Below are 23,372 nucleotides of genomic sequence, written 5' to 3'. Positions count from 1 at the left end.
ACTAGGGTAGAACTAGGGGTGGCAAGAGATCATTTTAGGGTGGCACATGCCACCCCATGCCACCACTCTAGATCTGCCCCTGCTTATGGATTAACTAGTTTAAAGTATAAAATGTAAAAAATATTCATTGCTTGATGAAGCTGAGTTTTAAAGACCTTCAGTGAGTTCCCTATATGCTTGTATGTAGAACAACAACCGTATGAAACATAGTTTTAAAAAGCTCGATATTGATTTACTACAGCTTTAACCATGTCAGAGGTCAAATGTGACATTTTTTGTCAATTTTCCACCAATAAGTCATAACATTTAAAATATTGCATACAACAGCTATGATGTATATAGACCGAATGCACGCTTATGCCACAGGAAAAAAAACCTGGTTTGGGGCGGTAACATCATCAGACTTAAAAACTGGTAGAGAACATGAGCCTCTATGTGGAAATGCACAAAAACAAACAGAAGTAGTGATGTCTTTGATGTAGAACACTTAAAGCAGGGGAATTGCTGGGCCACAGTTACACACACACACACGCACACACACACATTGCCCATGTGTTTCTTGTCTTGTGTCTTATAGAGCACATGACATATTTCCTGTAAACCAGTCTCATTAGCCCACTGACCTCTTTTCTGTGTGTGTGTGTGTGTGTGTGTGTGTGTGTGTGATTGACAGGAATGACTCCCCTGCAGGATCCAGTAAGCATCAGACTCCCCGGCTCTCTGCAGATGTTGCTGCAGCAAGTTCTGCAGTGGAAGACCTTTTTGAGGAATTCTGATGTTCCACGTCTGCACCTTATAGACGTAGACAAAACCACAGCAGTGAAATGCCAAGGCATCATATTTTTATTGTGATTGAATGCATCTAGTGCTGTATCTATATGGAAGGATAAAGCACTGCAAAAAAAGGCGTTCAATGGATGCTGATGAGAGAAATGCTTGGTGATTCTTTATAGAGCACTGTAGAGGTTGCTTTTTTTTTTTTTTTTTTTTTTAGTAAAGTACACTAATGACCAATGTTTGGAATAGTAAAAATAATAAACATGTTTTTACCAAAGTTTACATTAGCTCAGGACTTCTTTGAAATGTATTTTTTCTGATATACTTTGCAGGCTACACATCGATAACTAATTTTGATATTTGTGTAAATAAAAAGTGAAAACAAATAGTTAATGGACTGATTCTTACATAATTTTCTAATCTTCTGGAGCACTTAAGCGAAGCATCTATAAAGCGCTTTTAGTGCTTTCTGTCTAACATTCACGCTCCGATGGATACATCAGGGTTAATATCTTGCCCCAGGATATTTGGCAAGCCACCAACCTTTTGATTAGCAGAACTGATCTAACTCCTAAGCCACCCGGGCTGTAGCTTAGGACTTGAACAGCCAGGGATAAAACCCACAACCTACTCATCAATACAATTACAATTACTTTTTTTTAAATTTGTCACATACACAGTACAACATATAGTGAACATGCAGTGAAATGCTTGTGTCCTGAGCTGCAGACAGGCTGCAGCTGTAGCCGCGCCATTCCAGGGCTGGTTTTTAGCAGTAAGGATACCCACCTGGTATCGTGTATAATCTGGGTTAGACTCTTAGTGTGTATTTTGTCATCTCTAGAGGTTTAGGATAATTAAAGATTTATATGGTTTGAATGAATGTTTGCTGTAATTTTCACACAAAAATAATAAACAATGTTCACTGTGTCATAGGACAGCATTTAAGTGGAAACTAAAATATTGGAAGAAAAAGATTCTCACATTTAATTGAGTGTCACTTTCATAGTGCCTAATCACAACAGCAGTCGCCTGATATTGTAAAGACCCTGCATTGATATTCGTAATTTGAACATGAACTGCAGAAGCACCTGGCTCTCTATTAAAGTGCATAAAACACTACTCCACAGTCCGTACAGATGTTCGGTGAACGTGTGTGTTCATGATCTGCTGATTAGCGTTACGGACTCCTCCACAGTGTTGAAAAGTCAATCATACTGATTATTGAGTTAAGACAGTTTTTGCCTTGCCTCCCCGGAACACCCTTCATTGTAACCTCCCCCTGCTCTTACTGATACACTTGTCCAGATGTTAACTTGTCGTCACTTAACCGATTAAATACATTGCAGACTGTATTCCTACAGAGTGCGAGAACAACATTACTAAACAAATCACACTCGTTAAAGGAATATGAGGCGGTTAAGCCATCCCGCCCAGGAGTCAGGTCTTTCTGCCAAAGAAAAGTCTCTCCCTTTCCTTCATTTCTCCAAATCTCCTCAGCCTATCTATACTTTTCTCTTTTTTGTCCCACTCAGATCTCCTTCCGCCCCCCAAGTCCCTCCCCCGTTTTTACGTTACTTTAGGGATTGTGCGCTCCTCCTCTTCCTAATATCAAGATAATAACGCGTGCAGAGTGGATTTGAACTTCCAGCCAGACCAGTGAAGTGGGTGAGTACAGTGGTCTGAAAAATAAGCACGCTCACACTCCGCGGATCATTTGGAGTCTCCGGCAGTTTCATTTGGAAAAGTTTTAAGTGATCAACCCGAAACGAGCCAGCTGGACTTTGGATACACTTCCAAGGTTGTATTACATTATTATAATTATAATAATCATAATAATTATGATTATTATTATGTTTTCTCCGTGGCTCACCTGATGTTAACTAAGGGTAATATTTGTGTGGTTATTTAGCGACATTACTCTAATGTCAGTGTTTTATTCCCATATCAGGAGCTGCTTTTTAGGTGACGGGAATGTTCCCACACTAGTAGAGCCAAGTGATTAGACACTCATTGATAAAATTGAGCCAGGGACCAATTACGTCCCCTCAACCAGCTGATTGATCACTTGATAAGCGGTATCACTGCAGCAGCCTCAGTGAAGCCCTTGGACAGCTTAGCACACACGTGGTTTCAGAAGCAGCGCTTTTCTCTTGTTTTTGAATTATTTTTTAATAATAATAATTATGCAAACTAGAGCTATGTAAAGCATTAAAGCAAAACCTAAATGTGATTCACCGACACGAAGTGTCCTAATGAGATTAAGAAAGGTTTCTCAGTTATTCATAATTACTCAGAGACAGTTAACTGTATTTATGAATTAATTTATTTTTATTTAACGTTGAAATAGAACGAATAGTACTTTATATAGTCCAGGCAATGTGAATTCCAGACATACATGTCCTAGTTCATGCAATAATGGAAGAAAATTGGGAAAACATGTTATTCCATTATGTCTGTTCATTTATTTTAGTTAACAGTGATTCAAAACTGTAGGTTATATGAGCTACAATAAAACATTTGATTTTATTTCTATGAGATTAAGTGAGTAAAGAAAAATAAGATTTTAAAAGCCTAATTTTGTCCAAGTGAAACTGTCCTATAGATTACTGAAATGCTGCATAAAAATCCACTTCACCTGGAAACACAGTCTAGTCTTTTTATTTACAGTCTAAGGCTACAGCGCAGCAGTATTTGTGCTTGTCTGCACCAACACTACTGGTTGATATTCCTGTACAAACTACTAATCTAATAATTAATGGCTTGATTGGTCAGTTGAGACTAATTGACTATAGTTTAGAGGGTATTACTAATTTTTAAACTCATTTTAGGTTATGCGACTAGGTACTACACTAGACTGCACTTTCTGTGGTTTGTGGTCACTGTGTCGCTTCTATGTTTAAAAAAAAAAGCTTATCTCATTCGAACATTATAACATATATTAACTAAAGTTAACTGTAGTCTTACAGTAGGCTAATATTTGGCATTTATTATAAGGTCCCACACTGACTGTCACTCCTTTTTTTTCTTTCTTGCAGATACTGTTGAGATGATTAAACACATCCTTATACTCCTGCTCTGTCTTGTGTGTCTGTGTTCACCCCGTCCTCAGCCAGGTAAGTTGAGTCTAGCAGGATATGATGATTTTGTAGCTGAATCCAAACTTTGTAACCCGCCCTGGTGCTTTCTCTCTGACGTAGCTGTAATTACGTGCCAGATTTGCAGATCCAAGACTGACAAAGTGGAAAATTATTATACTCTCAACACAACACAAATTCACTCTGCATACACACTTAACCAGCATTCCCTGGTTAAGTGTGTATGCAGTCACACACACACACACACACACACACACACACACTCTTTCAGTTGTTTTTTTTTTTCCATTTTCTTCTTGCAGCTGAACGCTCCCACACTTTCTCAGAGCAGGTATTAGTGCAATACTTCTGCAGATTCCACGGTTGTTTATGCAGGTTAAACATATATTTTCATATAGAATTGCAATTCTCCAAATGGATTTATAGTTGAACTCCACAGAAACTGCTTTCCTGCTTTGAACCAAACCCTGCTCAGGTGTAGCTGGCCACTACTCTTGCTTTGAGATTGATCTGCAGCTATGTGTATATTGAGATCAATACAGCCATTAGGCCATGGGCATAGACTTCTGGGTATGACACATGGGCCTGAGGGGTCTGGTACTTAGCTATTGGCAGCAGATCCTACTTTTCCTGATTCTATTTTGGGTCCTGAGAGCTAAGGAGTGGGTCGCTGTGGATCAGTGTTTCATTGGATGGGAAGTGACGTTGATTCACTGCATTGGGCCTCTGCCTTGTATTTTTGGAGCCAAACATGATCATATTTAGACAGGGTGGAGTACTAAGTTATCAGCTAATGTCAGCAAGCTGAGTTAGCTAGCCTCACACAAAGATGCGGTGTAACACACAGACAGAAATAGCAAAACTAGTAAAATACTGGAATTGCACTCATGAAAAGTGGAGTCTAGACTTCTTAGTTAGGTTGTACGTCCATTAAAATGCTGCAAAAAACATTGCTTTTATTCATTTTAGACTCAAACTGGTTCCTGTTTTCCTTCCAGCACCTCCAGAGATGGCAGTGAAGATGGAGGAGAAATTGGCTGTAGCTGGCTCTCTAGCAGACACAGTGGTGCTACCGTGTTACTTCTCCATAACGCAAGCTTATCCCAGCAGCTCCGCACAAGCTCTGACGCACACCCCTACACCTGCGCAAACTCACAGCCAGAGCTCCGATAACTACGGCAGGATCAAGTGGACGAAGCTAGACGGGCAGGAGGAGAAAGTGGTGCTGGTGGCCCAGGGACTGGGAGTAAAGTTGGGGCATAGCTTTGAGAGCAGGGTGTCAGTGCTCAGCTACCCGCAGTGGTTTGGAGATGCTTCTCTGGTGATAGGGAAGCTCAGGGCCAGCGATGCTGGGTTATATCGCTGCGAGGTGATGCATGGGCTAGAGTCCACTCAGGTCACAGTCATCCTCACTGTCAGAGGTGAGTAAAACATACAGGAACACTAGCAACTCACCATTTTATAGTCAGGTTAGGAGTCTGTATGCAAGTCTACAAACTTCATTGTCTGTATCCAGATGTGCCCAGCTGGCAGAGACTTCAAAGTTGAAGGTGTCGCCAAAAGTATTGACTGAAATGTGTACACGTGCCATTTTCTTTAAAGTGCCCTTCCTCTCTGGTCATTGTAATGGTCTGTTTTCTAATCCATCTGCTGAAAGAGGAAAGATTCTCTGAGATGACCTAAAAACTTTTAGGCAACTAGTCCAAAGCTAACTGTGTCCAGCAAACACTTTACTCCAGTGTGATGTGGAAACCTAAAGTCTGCTTTACACAAACACTCGCACCAGTCCCAAAGAGCTGATTCTGTTCATCGTAGCGTTTTCAGTGGGAGAAATGTTTCGGTATCATCCAAGTGACTTCTTCAGTCTTAGCTGACTGCAAGTTTCCCAACCTCATAAACAGTACATTTGCACAATGACTGAAACTAGCACCACTGGCAAACAATGGGCTTGGAGGTCTCACATCAGTCTTTCACTCATTCAGGAGACATCTTGTGTCTTGTTGTGTGTGCTACAAAGATATTACCACTATTTTAAGCCACTATTATTGTGAGGAGAGAGTGTTTTTAAAAAAAAACATATGCTGGAGATCCAGATGTGCATTATTTGCAGCCTAGGAGAGTGGCCAGCATTCATTTTTAAAAAGTTTAATTCTGATTTTTTAAAATTCTCAAAACACAACCTTTCAATTTTAGACAAAACTTTATTTAACACAGGCATCACTAAAGTCAAAGCATGGTGGACAAATAAATTCACAGGACTGGGAGCCGCTGCGATAGAGGGAGAGGTGTGTTATTTCACAAGCTCAGGTAGAAGGTGTGTATGATTGCAATGGTGAGTGAAAGGAGAAGGGTAAGAGGGCGAAGCAAGGCTACAGAGAGGGGTGGTTCACCGGGTGAGTGATGAACGAGCAGATGTCCGACGTCCTCTTTTCCACACCGGGGGTATCTTGCAGCAAGCAGGAGGGCAGGCAAGTGAGATTTCAGGCTTACTCCAGGAAACCTAGAGATAAGACCAGCGGCAGCTGGCAGGTAGCAAGTGGGCGAGGAGGACCAGCATCAGAGGGAATTCAGTTCTTAGTGGAGATGAGTGAATGCTGATCCAAGGATGCAAAACTGGAAACACAGAGCAATGTTACACAGGGAAATGAGTATGCTAACGGAACATGGAGACATAAGGAAAGGTGGACCTGGGAACTAGAAACAAAGCCTCAGGAGCAGAATGGAAAATATGCCAGAATACCAAAACACACCAGATCTTGACAGTACCCCAAGAGTCACCTCCAGGCACTGATCAGACACAGACCTGCAAAGACACTCGTAGAAGAAAGAGATTAAAGAATGGTCGAGGATGAATGCCCGCAGGACCCAGGAATGCTCCTATGGGCAGTACCCCTCCCAGTCCAACATGAACTGATTGCGCTGGCCTTGCTGACAAACGTTGATGAGCCAGCAAAAATCATAGGCCGGGTGGCTGTCGATGAGCCCGGTGGCTGTCGATGAGCCCGGTGGGTGGTGGGGGAGGATCGCATAGAGGGCACAGTTGACTGGAATACACCAGTTTGAGTCGAGACACATGAAAGGTGAGATGACTGCGCAGTGAAGGGGGGCAACTTGAGTTTGACAGTCATGGGACTAATTACAGTCTATTTCATATGGACCCATAAAACGAGGAGCTAGTTTTTGGGTTAATGATTTTAATGGTAAATCTTTAGTTGGAAGCCATACTGTCTGACTGGGTAAGTAACTGGGTGCAAGGGAGCAATGACAATCAGTGTACTTTTTGTTGTGGTTTTAAGCAGAGTCCCCCTGGTTTGAGTCCTGACCTACTGACTCAATTGGAGGTGATGTAAAAGTAACGCTGCTCATCACCCTGAACACACCATCCCCACTGTGAAACATGGTGATGGCAGCAACATGCTGTGGGGATGCTTTTCTTCAGCAGGGACAGAAAAGCTGGTCAGAGTTAATGGGAAAATGGAAGGAGCTACATACAGGACAATCCTGAAAGAAAACCTGTTGGAGGCTGCAAAGGACTTGAGACTGGGAAGGAGATTAACCTTCCAGCAAGACGATTATCCTAAACATACAGCAATAGCTACAATTGAATTGATTAGATCAAAGAATATTCATGTGTCAGAACGGCCCGGTCAAAGTCCAGACTTAAATCCCATTGAGCATCTATGGCAAGACTTGAAAATTGCTGTTCACAGATACTCTCCATCCAATCTGGCTGATTGGCTATTGATTTTGTTTTGATTTTAAGTTTGATTTCCTGATATGTAGATTTGTTTTTCAAGCATGAACTGAAACCTTGACTTTTGGATATTCATAATTTTGGTCGTATATGTTGATATTTTGTCTCGAGGATCTTCAATAATGGATCTAAAATTATGTTGATTTGATAAAACGCTATTGAAGGCATCCATATATTCCTGATTGTTGATAACCCTCCTGCAGGTGTGGTGTTCCACTACAGAGCTAACAGCAGCCGCTACAATCTGAACTATTCTGAGGCTGTGGAAGCGTGCAACTCTGTAGACGCATCCATCGCTACACCTGAGCAGCTGACAGCTGCTTTTGAAGATGGCCTCGACCAGTGTGATGCGGGCTGGCTTGCAGACCAGTCAGTTAGGTATGTTCCTACATTTCAATAAACAAATAATCTCAAGTTTAATGTCCCTCGTAATTTCATGATAAATTAGCAGATAAAATAACCGAAATTCAAAAGTTGAAGTGCCATTTTGAATCTCAGCGAGCCCAAATGTGATGGTAAATCAAGTGCGGTAGGCCAAACCTTGCACACCAACCCTCTGTATTTCCTCCTTCATTACATCCATGGATCTTCCTCTTTTCCTCCTGCCTTGCAGCACCATCTTCATCATCCTGTCCTCTCTCTCGTCTGCCGTATTCAGACCACCTAAGCCTCACCTTTCTAATTTTGCCTCCAAAGTGCTAAACCTGAGATGTGTTCTGCTCGTTGCATGTTCACCTTTCCCTGTCCCGCTCTTTTATTTACACACATGGATTACACACAGAATTTCATGCCTCTTCTCTCCAGAGAATACTTCCACCTCTCGAGGCTCTCCTACACATGCTCCCTACTTTCACTAAAATATGTATAAAAATATCTGTAATTCCTAAATGGCCAAAGCAATAATTCAGAGTTCAACTTGAATTAAGTTTGTTTTTGATTTAAAGCTGAAACTCTGCACTTAAGTCACATTTTCATCGTGTGCAGTTCACTGTGTTGGTGCACAGAGGCAAAACTACAAAAACTGTTATTGTACAGGTACTTAGGGACCCAACTATAGAACATGAAATCCAAATAAACAAATAAATATGACCTCTTTAAATATCAGATCATTTCTTGCTCTGCTTTTAAAAAATATTTTCATTATTATTGTTCATTTTTCAGATATCCAGTCACAGTGACCCGTCCAGGCTGCGAAGGTAATCTAAAGAATCGGCCAGGTGTGAGAACCTACGGCATCCGTGACCCCATGGAGAAATATGATGTGTACTGTTACGTAGACAAACTACACGGTAAATACACATGCAAGACAAATACATACTGAAATACAGAATTATAGAGGCAGTGGTTAGCTTAGCTTAGCATTAAGTGTTTAGCAGAACACTTTTCTGAAGTTAAAATTTCAACCTTATAGCTCCTCCACTAGTTTCTGCTAGTCTGCTGTGGCTCTATACCAGGGGTGGGGAACTCCAGGCCTCAGGGGCCGGTGTCCTGCAGGTTTTAGATGTGTTCTTGAAACAACAAAGCTGATTTAAATGGCTAAATTACCTCCTCAACATGTCTTGAGGTTCTCCAGAGGCCTGGTAATGATAATAATCATTTGATTCAGGTGTGTTGATCCAGGGTGACAAATGTAATTCATTTAAAATATCAAGTAAACAGACTGTGGTTAGCTGTAAACTGACTTTGTGTATCTGCTCTGTCTGTAGGCGAGGTATTCTATCCTACTTCCATCAGCAGTAAGCTCACCTGGCAGCAAGCAAGGGAAGAGTGCGAGAAGCATGATGCCGTGCTGGCATCGCCCGGTCATCTGTTTGCAGCCTGGAGGGCGGGGCTAAACCGCTGCGACTTTGGCTGGCTATCTGACGGCAGTGTCCGTTACCCCATCACCGTCCCCAGGCCTCAGTGTGGAGGAGGCCAGTTGGGGGTCCGCACACTTTACAAGTATGAAAACCAGACTGGTTACCCAGACCCCACTGACAGGCACGGGGCTTTCTGCTTCAAGGGTAAGACAGAAACACACATTGATCCAAACTGGACAGTAATTTACTCTGCTTATTTTCTTATTTGCATGAACTTAGTCTTGCAACAGAGTGGTCTCATATCTATTAAGTTTTTATCCCGTTATCTAGTTTCAAAAGGTGAAAAAGGCTGCGTAATAAACAGTTTTAAAAAGCATGTCAGTTTCGGCAGCTTCTTTCATTTAAGCCACATACATCGAGCTGGTTTCACAGGACAGGAGTCTGTCACTGTTATTTAAGGGTTATTTTACCTTATATAAATATTAAGCACATTGACATGTCTGTGCTTGTGATTTGGCGCTATATCAATAAAATCAAATTGAATTGAATCGAATAGTTGAAGTCTCTACATCCTAGTTGACTTTTGAAACTCCAAAAACTACAAGCTTTAATTACAGATACAGTCCCGCTCAGGACCTTTTGCAGGTCACAGAGCAGTGTTTCACAAGACACAGAGTCTCAAAGGTAATAATAATTTGGAGATCTATAAGCATGTATGTGCAAATTGTTTGGTCATATTTTAATGAGGAATTCTGCTTAGAGCAGTTGTGTCTTTAGATGCATTGTGTAACCTGGTTAAGAAAATTAGTAATATTACAGAAAAAAAATTAAGACAAATTACAAAGTGTATGGAATCCAGGTCCATGCTGCACTGTTGAGCTTGCAATACTCGCCCTCCTCCGAACATCCACAACACTTTGACAAGAAAAGTCTAATTTGGTCAATAAACACTGAGGTGTCACAATCGGCAACCACTTAAAAGCCGAGTAAAAAGAAGTTACAAAGAACAAACCCAACCAAGAGAAGAATGATCTCTTAGTAGCCATGTTAATGGTGGGCCATGTTTTTTACGAGGGGAAAAACCCAGCACGTGCACTCTAACACAGATAGAACAGAAACAGGACAGGTCCCTAATGTTTCACAGCTGGGACCCTGCCCAAACTCAGACAGACAGACGGAGGAGGAGATGTAAAAGAGGGGGATTTCTCCCATAAGTGACATCATTGTATAAAAAGCACAAAACTTTAACAGTGAGCCCAGCTCAGTCTGCAGTGTGAAGCTGCAGCATCAAGTATGAGGCACTAAACATATAATTTCACTCACTTGCCTTTCTGAACATGAAACCGGTGTAATGTGCTTTACCGAGACTTAAGTATAGTGGCAGGACTGCAAGAGAAAGTAAATGTACAGTGACGGTGTACGGACCGACCCCAGCCAGATGGTTGAAGCTCGCCAAATACATGACATCATATCTGGGCAGGACTTAAAATGCAGCCAGGGTCTCCTTCACTGTGCAAAAAGACAGACGCAACCACAGTTAAAGCACAAGTCTGCAGGCAATCCACACCTTTAGCAAGCTCTTTGATAGAAGCAGTAATCAAAAAATGCAGTTTAACAAGTATTCCTTCAATAAAAGTCACAATAAAGGTACAGACGTATAACAGCTTTTACTTAGTAAAAGTAGTGCAGAAACATTTGATTCAATTCAGTTCAATTTTATTTATATAGTGCCAAATCACAGCATCGGTTGCCTCAGCATCTGCTCTGTGACTGCTTCACCTGTTCTGTTACAGACTTTCTGAGGACTTGTGTAACCCAGTGGAGTCTAACTGAATGGAGCATGACCGTAACATCATTTTCAGTTTTGTTTTAGGTTGTCAGAAAGGTATTTTCTCTAGATTATAGAGGATAATAGTGGTGTTGTACCTGCGGTATAAAGCATCATATAAGAATCAGTCCATTTACCATTATGTTGAAAAGTCTTCCTTATATGTCTCTCTAGATCTAAAATTGTGGCTATAGTGCTACAGAGAAACAGGAAAAAAGCACACTCACAAAATCCACCCAACCAAACACCCTCCTGCACATTCACACATGGAGGGGACTATGTTACATCCAGTTTATTAAAGCATTATGTATGTGACGCTCAAACCCCCCACTCATTCCCAGGACACTAACCATTTGAACTCAGCACTTAGACACACACAAAGGAATGCATTGTATGTTCAGGAGCCCTAATTGTTAGTTTTTCATGTGGTATATGCTCCATGATAACAAGGCATTAATCTTCCCTTTGTGAGGATTTATTCATGCACAGCTCTCTGAAGGTCCACTACATCATTTCTATTAGGTTGAGGTCTGGAGCACTGATTCTTTGCTTTTTCAGTTATTCTGTTGTAGATAAGCTGCTGTGTTTGGGATTATTGTCCTGTTGATGACCTAGTTTCACCCAGGCTTTAGCTGTCAGACAGATGGCTTAACATTTGACTCTAGAACTGTCACGGTCCTGGGTCGGTGACCCAGTGTTTTGGTTTTTGTCTGATTATTGATCTTTGTTTTTATCTGGAGTTTGACTGCTAGTGTGATGGTTTCTGTTTTGTATTTCTAGTTCTTAGGTTTTGGTCCCCTGTGTAGTTTCAAGTCCCTGCCCTTGAGCCAGTTGTATTTCCTGTTTTACTTTGAAGGTCCATGTCTCAGGTCATGTATTCTGCTTTGCTTCCCCATTGTCTTGTCTAATTAGGTTCAGCTGTGTCTCACTCCTGTGTGCCATCTCCTTGTTACCTTGTGTGAATATTTAGTGGCATTTTAGGTCAGGGATAGCTCAGTAGGTAGAGTGATGGCCCCATGATCGGAAGGTCGGGGGTTCGATTCCACTGAACGGTGACCCTGAGCAAGGTACCGTCCCTACACACCGCTGCCCACTGCTTCACAGAGTGAATGGGTTAAATACAGAGAGGAATTTTCCCTCGGGGATAAAGTATACGTTATTATTATTAGTGTGTGGTTACCTGTCTTCTTTGTTGGAGCATCTGTGTATTATTCTGTGTATTATGCCTGTTGGTCATCTTGTTCATCTTCCCCAGTGTCTCTCCAGCTAAGTTTCCATGTTTCAGGTTATTTAGTTTTATGTTTCTAGCTTCATGTTTAGCTGTCCCCAGTTTAGGTTTTTATAGTGGTTTTGAGGTAATTCTTACAGCCACAATAAAGGCTCATTCTCAGTTTGAAACACTCTCCGTCATCATTGTCTGCTCCTGGGCCCACACCTCTTATCTCCACACTGTTTGTGAGGCAAACCGTGACAAGAAAGCAGTCTTCTCTGCTAAGATGACTGACAAAAGTCTTCTGTGTTTTCCACTTATGAATAATCCTTCAAACTGTACAATGATGGACTTGGAAAGGTTTGGATATAGCCTTACATTATAACCCTTCCTAGACTGATTGATTACTGATGTACAATTGATAATGTGATAATGTGCAAACTGCCAAACCATCAGTATTTATAGAGGTGTTCACACTTACTGATGATCAGATAATCAAGTGAATTTGGTTAGCAGCTTAAGTCCCGTGGAAACACAGAATTTTACGTAGTTTTTCACACACTTTCTGTATTTTGCCTCAGTTGATACGGTGTAATATGTCATGTTTTTGTTCTTTATCTGAGGTTGTATTTAACCAATTTTAAGATAATTTTTATTATGTCTTGAGGGTGTGCTATTTTTTCTGGGGACTGAAACAGCTTCATTCTTGACATGTGACTTAATGTTTCCAAAATCAGCAATCAATCTGCTGCATTTCCTTTTATAGCTTGCTGTGTGCTAGCTGCCGTCTGACAGCTTCCCAGACTCCTGTTTCTTTATTTAATGACTCATTGGTTTTGCTGATTTCATTCTGTGAACATTTTTCACTCAGTATAAATGTTGCTTGCTTGGCTAAATGGTTTTTAACACACTCATAGTTTTCCACATTTTCCCACTGCCGGTGCTGTGTCTTATTTTCCAAAGCAGACGGGTTTATTTTCTACCTAATCATTCTTTACATTATATGCCAGCTTTACAATAGGATTTTCGCAAATACTCATTTGTAACTCACTGCTACGTTGATCACTAACACTTCTTCCTTCCTAGCATTTGTTTCTGAATGACTGACAATAACATGGACAAATGGAAAAGAAAGAAAGGAGGAAATGAGAATGATTGCACTGACAGCACTGGTGTTGTTAGGCCCTTGCAGTGATTCAAACCAGTAGGGAGCGCCTCTTGCTGCCACCACATTTGATATAAAGAAAGACTTGTGAATATGGCTAGTTTTAGTGAAAATGTTGCTTCCTTACATTAGTATTATGTGTTTTGCAATTATTGTTTTTGTAGTGACTAAGAAAAAATTATGCCTTTTTCATTAACAGAGTTGCAGTTGGGCAGCACTTCTTAACTGCCGAGCTCTTTGTAGGACCCACTTCTAAATTCTTGTCTTGCTCCTGTGTTCCCCTCTTTTACAGTTAGACTGGAAGAGCCAACTACTACGAGTTCCCTGATGACTCCAATTGTGTACAAACCTGACATCTCTACATATAGTCCCCATGCTACAATAGCTTCACACATTGAAAGAGCTGAAATCCAAGGAAAAGGACCAGAACCTGTTGGACATTCACCCACAGACAGCCCACTTACTTCTACACACACCACAGCCTCAGCAACTCTTACTACCACTTCACAAGAGCTTGTATCAGGAGATATCTTGCAGCTGCCTCCATTACCCACCTCCCGCACTCAGCCTCCACATCTGGACATCTCCCAATTAGATCAGGCAGGACCAGGCAGGGGTGAGACCAGTGGCAGAGGGGAAGAAGGCAGCAGCCAGGGCAACTCTGGTGGGTCTGAGGTAGGAGCAACGGCAACCCCGGAGATCACATCAAGGCCTAGTAAACTTCAGGACATCAGTGCACGGGTTGAAACGTCATCAGTTGAAGACGCCGCTGCACACCCAGTTCCATCAGAGATCCTTACACCAAAGCCAGACATTGCAGCTGGGAGTACTGAAGTGGGGGAACAACCTGCAGTTGTTTTCAAAGAGGATTACACCATTAGAGCTCAAACGATATTTGACCATGAGAAGTCTCTGGACATTCCTGAGACGACATCAGCAAAACCTCCTATCCATCTCATCATTGTCAATGTGCAAAGCACCAATGGGTCAGAATCAGGTGAGCTGGGTGGGGTGGGGTGTTAATTAAGTCATGTAGTAATTTAAGTCATACTGTTAGGCCCTGGAAAGCATTAAGAGAAATGGCATATAGATGCCAGTACTGTGTTGAAAATTGGGTTGCAAGTACTGGCAAAAATAATAAGTACATGTTAGCATGTCATGTGAGCATCGTTCTCTAGAAAGAAGAAGAAGTATGATGACAAAAACACACATATGTCCATGCCAAAACATGTCTTTTTTTCTTGGCGTGATTTAAATAATAATCTATCCCACGACAGAACATATTAACCGGAAGCCAGCAGGCATTTAAAGCCCCCAGTATGAGGGCTGTAGAGGTAGACGTCCAGAGTGGGAATATTTCACCATTGGCAATAAAAAGATTATTATCTAACATGTGGTGCAATGTGCCCTCCTGAATCTTGTAAAAGGCTTTGGCTGAGAACATTTATCTTGGGAATTACTTTATGTTTGTTATGTTGTGCTGTCGAGGACTGAAGAACAGCTGATTTTGTTGTCTCAGTGGAGCCACATACACCACAGCCTTGAACTTGTCTAAATACTAGTCTAAAGAGGTTTATGTGTAAACATAAGTGTTGACACAGCTTTAAAATGATTGAGAAATCTTGAATGTAAGCACACTGATTTGCAGCACTGTGATAACAGTGCAGATAATTCAATTCAATGTTATTTATACAGCGCCAAATCACAACAACAGTTGCCTCAAGGCTTTATATCGTAAGGTAGACCTTAAAATAATACATACAGGGAAAAAACCCAGAACAACAGAACCAGGCTCAGGGAGGGGCGGCCATCTGTCATGACCAATTGGGGTGAAATGGCGATAACAGCACCTTGCAAGTGGCTCTCCTGTCTACTGCATGTTATACCGAGGCAGCATCCATTGCAGCAGTGAAATAACACTGAAACAAACTGTAGACTGACCCGATTCTATCAACAATTTGTAGTAAGAACTTCATGTGTAAAATGGCAAAGGACACGGCTCATGGTGTGCAACCTTTTTTTTATATACTCACACATTTTCACACAAAACATGCTGTATTTGTAGAGCCAGATGTGGAAATGATGAAGTCAGTCATTGCTGTGCAGCCAGTTTTCTAGTTAAACACACTGTAAACACACCACAGCACTGGAAAAAACAGGATGGGTTCGGCAAAAGACAAACACTGTATATCAACAGTCTTTCTGAACACTTTCTTTTCTTTTCACTCACATGCAAAGAGACAGTGGAGGTCTGATGGAGTGATTAGTCTGCTGGCTTTAGACATGCTTACAGAGTTTGGTCTTCAACTTTCCCATCAGGATTTCTGCACAAAGAGTTGCCAACAAACCACAAATACTGGACTGTAATAATCTTTTCTCCAGGGAGCAGTTTGAGTTGCTAAAATTAACAAGTTCTCAAACAATCCCTATATTCTACACTTCATTTTCTCTTAATTCGTTTGAATTAGCACCATTACCACCAATGTTTGATTACATTAAACAGGCTAACCAAGAACTGGCAGACAGTCATGTTATTTTTCCCCCTTCTGATTAGGCTGGATATGGCCACAGTAGGTCCTGTGTTGTATCTTTAATCTAGGTTCTCTAGAGAGAAGAGAAATTTCTCCGTTCGAATTACAACCATATCAAAAGTACATATTTATAATTAAAAAAATTAAAATCACTTGCTGACAAATGTGAGATGTAGGGCGTGATTTGCAGTGAATGCAGTGGGGTTTACAGCAGTAAAACAAAGACACTGTATTTTCACCAGCTTGCTCAGATCTTTGTTTTGGCATATTTTGTGCCTGGAAATGGTTAATAGCACTTGACAAGAGAGAGGCCCTGTCTGCCCAGAGCCTAATAATCATTGATTCAGATTACAGTGCATATGTGTTTGCTACCCTTAGCCAAGTGGTACCATCTTCCAGAAGTTGTGTTTGTTATTAAAATGATGAAGGCATGTTCTGTTACATGTGTAATATACCATCACATGAGGCCCTCCAACTCTCAGTTCATATCCTCAGGAAATTAGGAAAGTTGAACCATTGAGTGTTACAATGAAGAATGACTTCTTCATGTGGTGTCAAGTTCAGAGTGACACAGAGGCTGACATGGACCAATTAACTAGTCACTTAACAGTAACAGCATGCTCCTTGGTCAACTGTTTTTTTCTGCTGAAGTTTTGTATATATTTATTCAATTTAAGGTCTGTAAGTTCTCTGTTATGACTTTGTATACATTTGCATACTCTGCTTCCCCTCTGTATAGCTTCCATGTGTACCACAAAGTCTTAATGAAGAGACACAAGCATGCATTGTTTGAGAGAAGCCGCTGGCACAGACTGACCTTAATCATAGGAAACTCAGACTTTTAACTGTTAACCATCCAAATATGCTCTTCGGCTCATTTTAACAAATATCAGAAATGCGCTACTGTGGGTTTTTGCCAGAGCTGTAAGATCTTAGATCCTTCACTGAAGTTGCAGTACCACAATGCAAAAGCTCTGCTTTCAAATGCTTTACTGATGTTAAGGTGAAGAAATGTCATCAGGAATATTAAAAAATTTAAAATATAAAAACCTCTGCAGGTTTACGATGAAAAGATCACCATAGCTAGTGTGTCTTCGAATTGAAGCCTTTAAGCTTGGATTCTGATGGCAAACCAAGATTTCCAAATGTATTGTAGTCTGTGGTGAAGCCACCCTGGCTGGATTTTGTGAATGTAGTACAAACTCTTCTGATGAGTCTATGGTCTCGATCACATTGATTTTTAAAGCTTAGTAAGCAAGATATGCTTTAAAACTGGCTACCTTGATTCTAACTATAACTGCATGTCTGTCAGCATCACAGTCAAATCTGACCCTTGGTCTTGAGTTTTAAAAGTTTAAGGCAGCAAAAATGTCTAGCTTGAGGCATTATAACAGAACTTAACATAACAACATATGATGTTGTGGTGGATACATCCATCTTTTTTTCTGCTGTCTGTGATTCCCTCGCTCAAGAGCACACTTAACTCCGACGAAACCACCAGAATGTCACCTGTTGTTCGGGATCACTGACTGATCTTTAGCCTGTGTGAGTGGGGCTTTAGCAATCAGTTTCACATCAACTGCCAGCAACCTGTCTAGGAACATGTGTTTTTCCTCTCAACTGCTGGTTGCTAGTTCATGACTGACCCGTCTCTAGACCTGTGTTTCTGAGGCCTTCATTATACATGACTTTATGCTACGATACCAAATGATCTAGTTTAATTATAATAAGCAAAACTTTTTTCTACCAGGCTGCAAACCATTTTAAATTTGCTCTAAAGTTAGTCATTTTAACATAGAGGCTGTATGGTGATTTATTTGATTTTTCCCAAGAGGCTGTGGCCTGGTACTGACATTGCACTTTAAGTAAGGAATAAAATCATAACACTTGTTGCTTGTTTTTCTTTTCTTTTCTTTTTTTTTTTTTTTGCCTTGATGTGTGATATGGCTGCTTATCATCTGCCTCTAGTGAATCGTCTCCTGGACCTCCTGAACCAGCCTGTGAACGGCTCTGACATTTTCCAGATGACCAATAAAGGTATCCAGGGCAGCGGGGAGCTCACTTCCCTTGAGGTGCCTCCGATTGATATGGCACAAATAGTCAGCTTTGTCAATGGAAAACATGAGGTACTTTCTATACACTGATATGTCTACTAAATAATTCTAGTTTAATCCTCCAATATACATATATATGTATGTCTGTGTTTGTGTGTTCTCCCATTTTTTTTCTATCACTGCTAGTAAACACAGCTGTGTCTTCAGCAAACGAATTCATTCAAATCATTCAACCAGACGCCCTCTCCGTGAATGTGTAAAATAGTCTAATCTGGTCTGAGTTAAGCTACTGGCTCTTTGTCATTCTTTCTCATTTGTTAAAAATAGCCAATTTGTTTCAATCCATCCAGGTAACAACTGAACCACAGCAGCCAGAGGAGGCCAGAGGAGATCAGTTTGAGACGGCCACTCCTGGAAATGTGAATGAGACAGAAGTAGAGGAGGAAGAAGACATCAGCATGACTCCCTTTACCTTTGAAATTGGAACCGGGGAGATATTTCCAGAGGAAACCACGGACAAGATCATTTATCTTCAAGCTGTATACCCAGATGATGTTGGAGTCTCAGGCCTGGATGCAGACACAGTTTCTTATGTTTTTACAGATGCCATGAGAATCAACACTCAAGAACCACATGAAACAGCAGTCTCAACCACATACACTCCCCCTGTCTCTACAATATCAACTCCAGTCCTGCTTGGTGTTTCCAAGGATGTTGCTCATGTTGCCTTAACTGATGAGGACATGGAAGGCTCTGCAAGCAACTCCACAGATGATGAGGTTGGCAGTATGCAGGAGGGCTCTACAGATGGTGCTATACCCACCCTGGCTACCGGACACCAGTTGGATGCGAGGACTGATGAGACAGAAATCGGAGGAACAGAGGTTGTGACTTTTATCCCAGACACAAAGTCACAGGAAACCACTGAGCAGGCCCAGACTGGGGACTTTGAAGGGTCTTCCTCTGGAGAAGATGAGGCTTCAGGTCAAGATGTATACCCGTCAGACACACCCAGTCTTAGCACCATGCTTAGCACTATGATTTCAAATGACCTTTATACCCAACAGCCTGCAGTACGTACAGAAATCGCAGATGTGCTTGGAGTTTCATCAGGTGATGTTGCAGTTACAGACCCAGACTCTGGTGCAGACCAGCTGTCTGATGAGGAGGAAGCTTCTGGGGAAATTTTCAGAGAAGTCGCTATTACTGTTTCACCAGCCATGGCAGCTGTGACCTTCACCAATATAAAGAGCACAACTGCAGAAATGAGCAAACTTAAACCCTTTGCCCATCCCTCCTTTGAAAATAAGAGCCATCCAGCTGTCGCTACTGAGTCTCCGTCTGCCTCCTCTGACATCCACGCTCAGTTTTACAGAGAACATGCTGACCTGTCCACCATGGAGAACATAGACCAGACCACACTCTCCACTACTTCACCCTTTTATACTTCTGAGCAAAAAAGCTATTCTGTCCCCCAGTGGGCTCTAACCCCTGACCCGGCTGCCACTGCTGTACCAGAGGAGAAATTTGTAGATGATGATAAAGACATCACCCCCTTTTTTGTGGAGTCCCAACCTCAGATGCCTGAACAGACAGTGGCCACAGTTCAACCTGAGACCAGCTCGGACACAACTTATTCAGTCATGACCAGCACTATAAACATTACAGGTACATGAACTCTGTTGTTGTTGGTTTGGTTCATAGCTGCTTCAGTTGTTTTAAACAGCACAGCAGCTTGGTTTGGTTCCCCTGCTTAACATTTTTGCCAGTTACTTGAGTCAGCAGCTATAATGTTTGAGCTGAGCCCTCTCTCAGCCTTCTGCCGTAGTTAAAAGGGATAGAACATGCTTTTTCAATGATAATACCCACTTGTGCTATCAAAAGTCTGTAATACACTTTTAAAGTTCCCAAATACAAGGTTTTCCCTTTGCACATCAAGTATTAAATAGACAGCTTAACAGCTGCTCACAAAAAATTATTACATAGTTTCCACCTTCATAACAACTCACCCATTGTTAACACACCCTCATGGATTTGTAAAACTTTAGGGGCATGATGATTTCAGTCAGATGTGAGGTATCTGGTAGGCCTGACCTAGCAGTTTTAATGAAATTATACGACAAACAATGTAGTGTCAGATCCGTGAGCTGACCTTACTGTCCTTAGCTGACATGTTAGTCCACCTGCTTGTTCAAATGCGGTTACTTCATGGCTCCAAAAAACGAACATTTTGGCATTGTGTGATGTTTTTCAAACCAGAAGTGACCAAATCCAGCTTAAAAATGCAGAGTCTTGAACCCAAGACTGCCGCAGGGCTAAGCAGCATTTAGCATTTAGCTTCCAGGTTTGCCTATGTGATTTGTAGCAACAGTGTATTTAAGTTGTCCCTTGTTGGCCTCGCCTTTCTAGAAGATGGAGAGGTTCTACAAATATATGCATTAAAAATTCACAGCAGGATAAAAGCCTGTCCTGTTTGCAATTGAAGGTTCCTTGTAAACATTTGTGCAGACATTGAATTTTCTGATATACTTTAATATGAGCAGGTCAGCCCACCAACAAACCGAGTGTCTATTACCACAAACATGGACAGCCCTGCTGTGCCAATAAGGAGCTGTAAAGCCTTTCTGAACTGCAGTACGTTTCACCGCTCTTAATGATGTTGATGATTTTAATCGTTTTCCATTCTCATTGTCTCCTTGGCAGATCTCCTGCCATGCTCAACCAATGTGTGTCAGAACGGAGGCTCGTGCTACAAGAAAGGACCACAAAATGTCTGCATCTGTGCACCTGGATACACCGGGTGGCACTGTGAAACAGGTACAGAGAGCCTCAGAGCCAGGTGTGCTCTTTTAACAAGCCATCCTGACCCTTCCTGACAGGTGGATGTATAATAATGCTGGTCTGTGTTGCATGTCTAAAGATATTGATGAGTGCCAGTCTAACCCGTGTCTGAATGGAGCCACTTGCCTGGATGGGATCAACTCCTTCACCTGTCTCTGCCTCCCGAGCTACAAAGGAGAGTTCTGTGAACAAGGTCAGGAAACAGAATTAATAAGCAACTGTGTCAAAATCATTCATCTATGGAAGTCAGTTCTCAGATATATGTTCTGACCACCATTCTTTTCAAGTAAGTCTGAACTTACTGCAGAGTTTGGGTCTTTGGGCCATCATTCAGCTTTGGGCGTTAGCTCTTCAACAGATGAGTTCCAGCCGTAGGACTAATATTTCTGCCGTTACTCAGCAGATAATCAAAACTCAGGCACACAAGAGGACTCCGAGGATTAATATTTTCCAAACAAGGAAACAGCTCTCAGCAGCAACAGTTTTTTTTTCTGCTGCTCTGAGCAAAATGTTTGGTTTCAGAATGAGGCCCCATAGTTTTTATTTTGTATCATGTAGTCATGATAGGAAGCCATTTAACTAAATTCTGCTTTTATTTGCTTGCTTAAATTATTTTACTCAGTCTATTAATGTTTTGAAGTCATACATTACAGGGAGTGCAGAATTATTAGACAAGTTGTGTTTTTGAGGAATAATCTTATTATTGAACAACAACCATGTTCTCAATGAACCCAAAAAACTCATTAATATCAAAGCTGAATGTTTTTGGAAGTAGTTTTAGTTGTTTTAGTTTTAGCTATTTTAGGGGGATATCTGTGTGTGCAGGTGACTATTACTGTGCATAATTATTAGGCAACTTAACAAAAAACAAATATATACCCATTTCAATTATTTATTTTTACCAGTGAAACCAATATAACATCTCCACATTCACAAATACACATTTCTGACATTCAAAAACAAAACAAAAACAAATCAGCGACCAATATAGCCACCTTTCTTTGCAAGGACACTCAAAAGCCTGCCATCCATGGATTCTGCCAGTGTTTTGATCTGTTCACCATCAACATTGCGTGCAGCAGCAACCACAGCCTCCCAGACACTGTTCAGAGAGGTGTACTGTTTTCCCTCCTTGTAAATCTCACATTTGATGATGGACCACAGGTTCTCAATGGGGTTCAGATCAGGTGAACAAGGCGGCCATGTCATTAGTTTTTCTTCTTTTATACCCTTTCTTGCCAGCCACGCTGTGGAGTACTTGGACGCGTGTGATGGAGCATTGTCCTGCATGAAAATCATGTTTTTCTTGAAGGATGCAGACTTCTTCCTGTACCACTGCTTGAAGAAGGTGTCTTCCAGAAATCTGGCAGTAGGACTGGGAGTTGAGCTTGACTCCATCCTCAACCTGAAAAGGCCCCACAAGCTCATCTTTGATGATATCAGCCCAAACCAGTACTCCACCTCCACCTTGCTGGCGTCTGAGTCGGACTGGAGCTCTCTGCCCTTTACCAATCCAGCCACGGGCCCATCCATCTGGCCCATCAAGACTCACTCTCATTTCATCAGTCCATAAAACCTTAGAAAAATCAGTCTTGAGATATTTCTTGGCCCAGTCTTGACGTTTCAGCTTGTGTGTCTTGTTCAGTGGTGGTCGTCTTTCAGCCTTTCTTACCTTGGCCATGTCTCTGAGTATTGCACACCTTGTGCTTTTGGGCACTCCAGTGATGTTGCAGCTCTGAAATATGGCCAAACTGGTGGCAAGTGGCATCTTGGCAGCTGCACGCTTGACTTTTCTCAGTTCATGGGCAGTTATTTTGCGCCTTGGTTTTTCCACACGCTTCTTGCGACCCTGTTGACTATTTTGAATGAAACGCTTGATTGTTCGATGATCACGCTTCAGAAGCTTTGCAATTTTGAGACTGCTGCATCCCTCTGCAAGATATCTCACTATTTTTGACTTTTCTGAGCCTGTCAAGTCCTTCTTTTGACCCATTTTGCCAAAGGAAAGGACGTTGCCTAATAATTATGCACACCTGATATAGGGTGTTGATGTCATTAGACCACACCCCTTCTCATTACAGAGATGCACATCCCCTAATATGCTTAATTGGTAGTAGGCTTTCGAGCCTATACAGCTTGGAGTAAGACAACATGCATGAAGAGGATGATGTGGACAAAATACTCATTTGCCTAATAATTCTGCACTCCCTGTATACACTACTTAATGTATTCATATGCAGTCATTGTAGAATAAAAGTACAACAACTGGATCAGTCAATTCAGAGGTTTTACAGTATATATCAGGATATTTAAAA

The 23,372-nt window shown here is 41.5% G+C and overlaps 2 protein-coding genes across 6 annotated transcripts in view; both read left to right on the top strand.

Moving 5' to 3' along the window:
* xrcc4 (X-ray repair complementing defective repair in Chinese hamster cells 4) overlaps nt 1-1,025 on the top strand; it is a 28,766-nt gene extending 27,741 nt beyond the window's left edge. For all 4 annotated transcript variants that reach the window (XM_040048641.1, XM_040048643.1, XM_040048639.1 and 1 more), the window contains exon 8: nt 674-1,025. In XM_040048641.1, the coding sequence (XP_039904575.1) occupies nt 674-776 (103 nt within the window). In that variant the 3' untranslated portion in view covers nt 777-1,025. The remainder of the gene's footprint in view (nt 1-673) is intronic.
* A 1,291-nt stretch (nt 1,026-2,316) lies between these two features.
* LOC120744330 (versican core protein-like) overlaps nt 2,317-23,372 on the top strand; it is a 35,036-nt gene continuing 13,980 nt past the window's right edge. The window contains exons 1-11 of one of the 2 annotated variants that reach the window (XM_040048638.1): nt 2,317-2,445; nt 3,816-3,893; nt 4,874-5,296; nt 7,833-8,007; nt 8,791-8,918; nt 9,336-9,632; nt 13,924-14,628; nt 18,131-18,288; nt 18,567-19,884; nt 20,920-21,033; nt 21,137-21,250. In XM_040048638.1, coding sequence (XP_039904572.1) covers nt 3,827-3,893; nt 4,874-5,296; nt 7,833-8,007; nt 8,791-8,918; nt 9,336-9,632; nt 13,924-14,628; nt 18,131-18,288; nt 18,567-19,884; nt 20,920-21,033; nt 21,137-21,250 — 3,499 coding nt within the window. In that variant the 5' untranslated portion in view covers nt 2,317-2,445; nt 3,816-3,826. Of the gene's footprint in view, nt 2,579-3,815; nt 3,894-4,873; nt 5,297-7,832; nt 8,008-8,790; nt 8,919-9,335; nt 9,633-13,923; nt 14,629-18,130; nt 18,289-18,566; nt 19,885-20,919; nt 21,034-21,136; nt 21,251-23,372 lie in introns of both variants that reach the window. The other variant, XM_040048637.1, reaches the window with a different exon arrangement.

The sequence above is a fragment of the Simochromis diagramma genome, unplaced genomic scaffold (assembly GCF_900408965.1).
Source record: "Simochromis diagramma unplaced genomic scaffold, fSimDia1.1 OVJJ01000683.1, whole genome shotgun sequence".
Classification (NCBI taxonomy): Eukaryota; Metazoa; Chordata; class Actinopteri; order Cichliformes; family Cichlidae; genus Simochromis; species Simochromis diagramma.
This window is presented reverse-complemented; position numbering and strand designations above follow the sequence as displayed.